Source organism: Mercenaria mercenaria, chromosome 8, assembly GCF_021730395.1.
Source record: "Mercenaria mercenaria strain notata chromosome 8, MADL_Memer_1, whole genome shotgun sequence".
In the NCBI taxonomy this organism is placed as follows: domain Eukaryota; kingdom Metazoa; phylum Mollusca; class Bivalvia; order Venerida; family Veneridae; genus Mercenaria; species Mercenaria mercenaria.
In genome coordinates, this window is record NC_069368.1 from 37,670,594 (window position 1) to 37,681,064 (window position 10,471).

General features: G+C 33.5%; 1 protein-coding gene across 1 annotated transcript in view; it reads right to left on the reverse strand.

Annotated features, from left to right (window-relative positions):
- LOC123565408 (putative ammonium transporter 3) overlaps positions 1 to 9,567 on the reverse strand; it is a 187,285-nt gene extending 177,718 nt beyond the window's left edge. The window contains 1 exon segment of the mRNA XM_053549115.1: positions 9,477 to 9,567. Coding sequence (XP_053405090.1) covers positions 9,477 to 9,567 — 91 coding nt within the window.
- Positions 9,568 to 10,471: the final 904 nt, after the last annotated feature.

Genomic DNA, 10,471 nt, shown 5'->3' on the forward strand with positions numbered 1-10,471 from the left:
GAAAAAAAAGAAAAAAAAAGAAATTACTGGGATTCGAACTCACGACCGCACGTTTTGGAAGCTGGCGCATCTCTACTACTTAATTTGACAGCCGCTCTTACCGACTGAGCTAAAAGACAGTTATAAGCAAGAAACATGCAATATAACGAATGAGATATATACTATCAAATTAGAAAATGTGTACTTCCGGCACGTGCACAGAGCGTCTGACTTCGGATTTTTTGGAAGAATACGCTTTTACCTTGTGCCTAAGAAGCGTCCACATAACTTGTCCGACCCGCAACGTCTTGAACATCAGTACAAAGATATGGATATTCTCCGGAATGATATTCGCGATTCACCAACTCTGTCGTCATTTAAATCTAATTTAAAAAAAACTGTTTAAACCACCCGAGGTACCATCATTTTTCTTACATGGTGATAGATGTTTTACAGTTCATCATGCCAGAATGAGAAATATGTGTAGCAACTTGAATAATGACCTTTTTTTGAATCATTTAAGAGAAGATCCCAACTGCCAGTGCGGCAACGGAATAAAGATGCAGAGCACTTTTTTTTTCAAATGCAACGTATTCAGAAATGAAAGGCTTCAGCTGTTCCGTAACACTCACATCTTCCATCCATTAAGTTTTGAAAAATTGCTTTTTGGTGTAGCTAACTTAAACGACGCAGAAAATCAAACCATATTTAATGAAGTACAAACATATATCAAGAATACAGGTCGATTTAAACCAACATAATATTTAAATAATTATTTATTTCATTTGTTCCCTGTAAAATCCTCCTATTAAAGAGAAAATGCATTTGAGGTTGGGTGGTTGACTGGGGTCGGTCGGTGAAACTTTGTTTGGAACAGAACAGCACATAACATATTTGTTTTTCCTTTTCATCTAATACTCAATCATTTTTTTCCTTTTTTGTTTCTTTTTATCTATCCTTCACTTGAAGATAAATTCCGTCATCGGTTTAATCTACGTAACAATGACGAAATGGGGAGGACTGCTTATAATGTTGGCATAACTTTAAGTCCAACCCATTTGCCATTATTTTCATTTCAATATATGATTATTTAAATTTTTTAGAAATGAAAATTATATGCAATAAAATATGATTAAACTAAACGATTTCTGACCAATTGTGGTACTGATCATCTTTATACCTGTGCACAAGCTTCATATCATATAGATTACCTTAATTATTATTATTTAAATGTTTATTAGTAAAACTTGTATCAGATGAGCCTAAATTGTTCAAACCAATTTTGTACTGTATATTGCTTTGTAAACAATGTACTCAAACAAATCTGGTATTTTGTTTAGTAAATATGTTTAACTATATATACCTCTGACCATTCCCTTTCTGATAACAGAACTGTTTAGTTTCAGCCGATACTTTTCAGATCTTTGTGTACTTGACTAATACATTTTGTTATATATTTGTTATTTGTACTTGACCAATGTATTTTGTTGTATATGTGTTATCATTGTGTGTTCTGATTACTATATTTGTACATTGTGTAAATATGTTAAAATTGTTGTATACCCGAGGGAAATAAAGAGTATATATATATAAGCTCGCATTGACGCTTATTAGCTATCATCTGCATCTTTTGTAAAATGTTTTCAATATTTACCAATGAAAACGTGCATATCAACAATGAATACAATTTGTCACGGTCCAGCGGTCTTTTGCCATATGCTTCAGAAAATTGTATGAGAAAATTGCAATGAAACTGTCAACTAAAAAAGTTTCGGGAAAGTCTGCTTATGCTTACATTGACATTTCATCCACTTTTGCATCAGTTCTATTTGGCACGGCTTCAACCTTGTTCTTTACATCCATGTTTACAAAATAGGTCATTGTGCACATGTTTTTTTTTTTTTGTTTATGTTTTTCTTTAATCAATAAAGTTCGACACGCTCCAGTAATTTTGCAAGAAACACCAAACAAATATATGTATCGCGTCGGGATTCAAAAGACAAATATTTGTACAAAATATTTTTAGAATTAAACCAAAAATAAAAAAGTTATGACAACTACAATGAAAATCTCCATTGGTAAAGTTTTATCAAAATCGGCCTATATTTTGTTAAATACTTCATGCAGTGATGAGTTCTACATCAGCATTGTAATATTATGATATAATACGCAAGAATCATACAAAACAAAATCTCTTCTACAAAGCGCATAAGCTTTCGACTTATAACCTACACTTAGTCTATTATATGTGGCATCTTGTAAAGTTGTTATTTAGATGGATTAATTTTTTAGTTCCTTTTCCAAATACTTAAGTACATATAATATGTTGTCGTCTTATGACTATCGTAAAATTATCGTACAATGTTAAAATGGATTTCTTAATATACAAATATATAACATGCTCTTGTATTTGTATCAATGTACAAACTGATTGTCATAAATAAAATCTTGAATTTTATCCCCACGCCCGAAATTTTATTACAATTTACCTAAAAAAAATATAAACTTCTGACATGTAAAATTTAACAATTATAGAAGAATTGTATAAGTTTGATATATACAATAATAGTCTATCGTGATTTTATCAAAAGTGTGATGTAGTGGGTTGAGTACGGAAAATATGCCTCTAACCCTTATTTCAGTCAATTCAAAAAATCAAAAAGATGAAAAAGTATATTTTATGTCATTATTCATAATGATAATATTCAAAATATCATAAATGATACTACAGTATGCAAATAAAAGTATTTTTCTTATGTTATAGCCATCAAAGGGTCTTCTTTTTTCACGATGTCATAAAATTTTCCAGTCGTAATCCCCAAAAGAGATACATGGGATTTTACATTCTTAAACTCCGATTACGTCGCTTGTGGAACAATTATTTTCAAGCTGCATTTATTTGCAATATACACCATGGTTTAAAAGAGCATTGAAAATACTTAATTTAAGCTTACACAATTATTTAGAAGATTTTAAAAATATCAAATGATACTGCTTTTATATATCACACTAATTCAACTTTAACGTAGTGAAACTTGGGAGACAGTGAACGGTGCTATTGTCCTATGGAAATATGTCATTTGAGTAACTTATTACATCTTATTATCTCAATTTTGATTTTTTGTCACTAATACAGGTTTTGTCATGGAACGGGCCATATATTTTGTCAAAGAGAAAATAAATGTACTGTTGTAAAAGATGTTTTTTTAATCTTTGAAAATAAATCATCTTCCGCTTTGTCAGATTGTGCAGATAATCACACAGGTAAATTTTAGTGTGTATGTACTGTGAAAAACTCAATATTTGGAGAAAATACTTGTCACTTCTTCATGATCCAGATGAAATTGCCATCCAAGTATACATACGGATATTTTGTCGAACAAGAGCTTTGTAGCTCATGATGTCTGTTGATGCGACGTTAAATAAAGCTTAACTTTACCTTTATACAAAAAGTAATTGCAAATATGAGAATATGTGAACTACTTAATAAGGACCAAGTTGAAAACGAGGTTCTTTATTTCAAAATGCTATCACATGAATATCTTTTCTGCTATAATTATGCAATACATTTTTATTGCTATCATTAAAGGACAAACCCATTTGCTTAATTGCAGATGGGTCTTTTTAATGAACAATATTAATCTATTTTTGTGACAAATATTTCGAAACTGTTACGCTTAGTTTGTAGACTGATTTTGTTGCTATAATTTTGATTTGATACTAGTTTATTTAATTGTTTTATTTAAATGTTCCTGTACTTTATGACAATCATGATTGTTCTGCTATGAATTGTAGTTGTGCAGCACTGCTACATTTGAAATGTGACCAACATGCCAAAATTTTCTTGTATGCCTTTTTAAATAAAAATATCAATCCCTAAGTCTGAGTAAACATAGTTTTAAAGTAAGAAGTTAGATATAAGTGGTTTAGTTATTTTGCTGAAAGTTTAAGAATCTTACAACACCTTACTTATAAAAAGGGCCTGATTTTCCATCTAATATATATATTTACAACTCTAAACACATGTGTATTACATATATCATATATAGAAAAAATCACCAAACATATGAAAAAGACTACTTTAACTATATCCCGAGGAAAAGTGTCAACTTACACTAAACTACTCATTGAAAAGGATTCATAACCCTGAAACAAGGTGAAAAATATAGGAATTTATGTTCTCTTGAGAAATAAATCTATGTTATTTTTCAGTAGGTAAGCATGAGCTATAATTTCTACTTCTGTTACTCTAATCCAGTCCATATAATATAACGTGCCTCGGTTAATCTCTTTCACGCACGAGTGGTTCACGGGTTGGGTCGTTTTGATCATTTTTATATTTCAAACCGGTTCATTCCTTCACAAATAACTGAGCAGGCAAGTCGACACTTCGTGTATAAAAATATGTTCATCACATGTTTGAAGAGCTGGCGTTTTCCAGTAATGTTGCCACAGAGAGCAGGATGCAAGAAAAATGCAGATAAGTTTTGAACAAATTGTCTTTTTCCTTTACAGTATATTTCATTAAATTAAAGAAGGGTGCAAGGCTGCAGCGGTTAGCCCTGGGGCACATGAATGTATTGTGGTTTGGATGTTTTCATGTGTTGTTTGTATCCAACAGTCATTTGTTGTTTGTGGTATCAGGGGCTGGGTTCTTTTCGAGGGAAATCCCCGTTTCTATTGAAAAGTAGCAGCAATCGTCATTATTTGTTTGTTGCCGTTTTGTTGGGACGTTGAGTTTTGGTTATTGGGTGACAGTTTGACATGTCTCATGTCAAAGCTTTGACACGTCGCAAAATTCTAATAATTTAGGATGAAAGCTCAAAGTTTACACTGCTTATACAGTCAAAACTAAATGACTATCCTCAACGAATAAATGAAATATCTTTGAACATTTCAAGACCGAAGGCCTCAGTACCTGCATATTTTACAACAGCATTATCAACAACATTTTATTTGTTTCACTACTGCCTTAGATATACACTCAATTACAAATGTAATGCAAAAATTAAGAAACGATTGAAAATTTGAGAATGAATGAACGCATCTTTCTATGGTTATTGCTACTAGCAGCTGAATACTTATAAAGCGTAATAATTTATCATGCTGTCCATTATGGTCATGTTGCTGTCGTTTCAGATGGTTATAATACTAAGTATACTAGAACAGATTTAGTAGATTTTATGTACAGAAAAGGTCGATGTTGGTGAAAACGACTAGTGGTCAAGACGGTTCTTATGATGATATTGGAATGGACGATTTTGATGATGATTACAATGATTATCAATTTTATTACTGACGTTGTTATTATGTCTCTCAGTGGAGATACTGGTCCAACGCACTCGTACAGGAGAATTAATTTTGTTTGTTTGTTTGTTCAAAAATGCTTTTTTTACGCTGTCCGTGTTGATCACGTGAGCTATATAAAATTCTTATGATCCACAATTTTGGTATGCCTTTTAAAGGTTTGATACAGCGGTAGTATCTTAAAATTCAAGCTCACTTCCTAGGTTGGCCACTAGATCAGCATCTTAAGTTTGGCGTTCGACTGGCCTTCTCTTATTATTGGTGTTAAGGGCGTGCGCTTCTTAACCGTTAGAGGGGGCCTTGACCTACATGGTAGGCCGTTCAACCAAATTCCTCGAATTGACTGTATCTTATATTAAACAGGGTTTACAACTCTTCGGCCAATTGGTCTTTGACCCGTCGAAAGTTGTTTATAAATGTGTACTTGTAAGTCAGTACATATTATATATTTTATATATTTGTGGATCACTTTGCTACAAACCTCTAACATTTGGGTATGTTGAAACAGACATCACCCCCCTGTTTATGTCCTTGAGTGCCGCTTAGTGGACGCATTGGTCGAGAGGGCTAAGACGCTTTCCCACGGAGGTGAAGGCCCCTGGTTCGGATCCTGGCTACTCCCATTGCGGTGTGTCCTTGGGCAAGGCACTTTATCACGTTTGCCACAGTCAACCCAGCTGTCAATGGGTACTAGCAAACTGCTGGGGGTAAGGTATAAATGGTTTTAACTGTTCTTAAAATAGGGTCGCTCAAAAGCTCTGCAGAACTTATGTTAATTGTTTCAATTGTTTTACAAAGCAACGGTAAATAAAATTACCTTTACCTTTTACCTTTTAGTGCAGTTGATTGCTTGGAGGGTTAACTATTGCGCGGCACAATGTGCCCAATCCTCACCTTTGCACCCGTGTCTGTTGCGTACAATGTATAACTAAACAAATTTATCAGTTTGTGGAATAGTATTCTCCAGTATTTTGTGCGTTGGATATCAATTTATCTTTTCAGTTTTCCAGGTCCGCATAGTGGTGTGGGCGACATATATTATTTATTCATCTGTGCTTGTGTGTGTGTGTGTGTGTGTGTCCGTGCGTGCGTGCGCGCGTGCGTGTCTGTCTGTCTGTGTGCATATGTCCGTCTGTCACAAAGCTTGTCCGCACTCTAAGATGAACATTCCACATCCGATCTTCACCAAATTTCACGAAAATGTGTTTGATCATGATATCTCGGCCAAGTTTGTTAACTTGCCAAATCGGCTCAGGCACTTCGGAATGAAGGCCCTTGAAACTTGTTTTTTTTTTATAATCAAAGCACTGAAAGTCTGATAAGGCAGTCGCGTTATAATCAAAGCACTGAAAGTCTGGTAAGGCAGTTGTGGGAGACATGTGTCTTTTTCAAAAGCATCTCTAGTTTAAGAAATATAATATCGTGGTTATTTATTAATTGTTCTAATTGTTCTAATTTTGAAGGTATCCTCATGATGATGATGACGTTGATGATGACGTTGGGCTAGTAATCATACCTTTGAACGCAAAATTAAAATATTGTGATGATGATGATGGTGGTGGCGGTTATGATGATGATGATTAGACTATGCATTTTACTGTACATCGGGTAATAATTACAGCAGTACTATGTTGACCTTCCGAAACTGGAAATGGTTTAAAATTAATCATACATTAAGTATTAGATTGCGTCACATTTTGTTCATTATACAGCTGTACAATCTATTGATTTGTTTTATTTTAAGCAGATATTGAAAGTAAATTTCTTTTGGATGATGGGTAAAGAAAACAGGCATGTGGACAATAGAAATTTATGCTGGTGTTGGGTAAAGTAGTTAAGATATGTTATTTGGTAGCAATACCTGAAGGCAAGTAGTCAGGTAAAAGCTACATGTTATTAAACCGTTGTCTTCGGTCCCTTTTGTTCTACCATCTAAATCGGTTTATGACCACATTATTTATGTTAACGCTTTTTATCAAAAACTATTTTGATGTGGATGTTGTAGAAGCGAAAGATAAAATGTCGATGTTATTGAAAAGTTGTATTTGGTCCGTGTTCTACCGTATATGATACAGACTATACATTGGTTTATGTCTGTAATATCTATGTTTATGCTTGTAATTAAATTGTTTTACTGTGGCTTTTGTTAAATCAAAATTTCTAAGGAGGTTCATTTGATCGAACTGATTTGAACGGCATATGTCATACAGATTTTGCTTTCGAATTACGACTTTGACTGTGTTTTCAGTGCTAGATGGTGCCTGCGCATGCATGTATTATGTAAGAAAATATTCCGTATTACATTACCTTTGGCTTAGTCGTACAGGAATTGCAGTAACATTGATTCTTGAATATTGCATTAGTATGGTATCTTAATGCCGCCATCTATTTAATAATTTTGTCCACAGTGCCAAATCTAGGGCTGTGCGCTTTGTGACTTTATCGTAATCACGAAATCATTTATCAATAATCAACAACTGTATAGTATTTCTATTATTTAGTTATTTGATTCCGAGGGGGTTAACCCAACATAATAGATAATAATTTTGATATTATATTTACTTTTATTTAGATGCTTGTGTATGCAGCTTCTCTATATCCTCTTGTCACAGGCGTTGTGCTGTCGATGTATGTCATTATACCAGAACCAAGAAAGAAGCACTGTCGAGTCAAACAATACACTAGGAATAGAAGGGCAGCCTGAGAGCACTGTCGAACCATTTGGTGGATTGCATGAGACTTTCCTAATTCTAAATATACACTCGGACTGGCAGAGTGGCATGACCTCGGTAGAGTTCTTTCACCTTAGACTGGTGAAAGTAAATGGAAACTTTGCTAGCAGGGTAAGCAAAACACTATTAAGTAAAATTTTTGATCTATTCAAATATACGTAATTACATACTTGAATAATGGCTGAATTATAAAGTGCGTGTCTTATAAAGATTACCGCCTGACCTAATTCGGGTTAGATCCAACAAATTATGAGGGAAAACGTAACTGCTGCATATTGTTGATTAGAAAAAATCAAGAGAAATAATGGCCAAATAGAGTTGAATATAGCTTATATTGCCATCTTTGAAAGTAAATTATCCGGAAAATCTGGTATTTTTAAAGAAGTGAATGCTTGCATGTGGCTATTCAGTAATTAGATAAAATATTCAATGTACCATTTTATGGACGAATTTTATTTCATAAAATATTTGGTGGCCCTCAACACACTTTGTGCATTTCGGTATGGCATATTGTATACACAATCATCAATATAATTCAGGCAATCAGAGCAAAATCCATTATCATGATGTTGAGAATCAACAATCACGTTGAGCATCTTGGCCTCGGAATTTCGGCAGCTGGATTTGCTAGCAGAATTTGCAATTTTGCATTCTCCTTCCATTGTCTAGTACATGTGTACTTATCATAAATTTAGAGCTTCAGCATCATAGCGTTGCCTATTTTGTTTCAATTCAATTTGGCTAGAAATCTATCATTTCATGCTTCATTTCATGATACTTCTATCTCATACAATATGCCATGATATTTCATTAATTTTCTGTAATGATATTTTAATAATAAAAGTCACGGCCTTATCCCATTCAATCAGCATTTGTTATTTATTGTCAATAGTCAGAAGCGACAGACTGCTCTTACTGATATATGGTTAAAATCTAGGTCAGTTCTCGTCATGGTTAAAACAACATGTCTCTCAGAGTGGGACGAGTCTGTCGCTTCTTGTTTTCATGTCCTACAGATAAAATAAATTTATATGTTTACTAAACTGAAAAATGAAACATCACTAAACCAGGCACCTGTTTTAGAAGTTAGTATCAATACATTTTTTTTTTTTTTTTGGTCAAAAGAATTATATAACTGTTTCCAAAATATGTCATCTGTTAAACATGTTTTACCAAGTATAGCATGTTTCTTCAACACAAGCGCTTAGTATAATCGAAAGGTTTAACTGACTTTCGTGAATTTACTAACTTCTAGCAATGTATTAGTACACTTCAATGTCAATCAATATTTTGAATTGGGTTTACTAAATACACGGAATAACTTAACACTTGATAATTTTGAAATAATTCAGACATGATCAATTACTGAGATTAAAACATAAATTACTTTAAATAATTAAAGATTCAGTCGGTATATTAAGTAAAGCTATCATACTACTAAAAAGAAACCGGAGATACCTGATTGCATAGTGAACACAATAAAAGTTGAAGATAGTATCCATATAGCATCTGTTTGAGGATCCATGCTGTCATCGACAGCTACAGCCATGCCAGTTATTGAATAAACTATCCTCTTACGTAAATAAATCAACACTTTAAAGGCGTTACCTTAATGTCATTAAACAAGCGTTAATCTTTGAAGAATTTACAAATAGGTAATCTCATTTTTACAAAGCAGTGTTATTTTACCATATTGTACGGAATCCTGTTTCCGCCATCGACTTTTCGACTAGACAGAAACGCGAAAACTTGAAATTAAGCATCTAATTTATACTTTTCGTGCTATAAATTTACCGCCAAAAGTCGAAATCTTGAAGTTTTTGACCCGACAATTGTCATGCAAACGTCAACTTTTCGACCTAGAATCAAGCGCGAAAAATAGAAATTAAGAGAGCTAATTTCAACTTCTCGTGCTAAGATATTTCCGCGAAAAGTTGAAAAGTCGAAGTTTGTAACGCGACAATTGTCGTGCAAATTTCAACTTATCGACTGAATTTGTAGGGCGAAAAGTATAAATTAATGTCTTAACTTCTACTTTTCGTGCCAGTTCTTTGGCCGATAATTTCGCGATATTATCGCTTAAATTTCGACTTTTCGTTGTAGGACTAATTTCAGTGAGCATAACCCTACACCGGTAAGAGGTGTCTTGGTAAAAAACTGTATACTATCACCGTTTTTCGAAATGCCGTTGGGAGATGACATTCGGCATTATTTTATGCAGAATCATACATACAGGGAAATATTGGTACTTTTACACCTGGAAAAGAATGTCAGTATCAGGTAAGCTTCATAATATGAAATTAGGCGCTGCCTATCTGACGGGAAAACCTAGACATATTTTGAATTCTTTCCTCTTTCTGCATAAAGTGTTCTTTCTGATATTTTCAGTTTTGACTGTAGGCCTAGTGGTTTTGCTCTTGTTATATTACATAGTATAATATTTTAAACTGTTC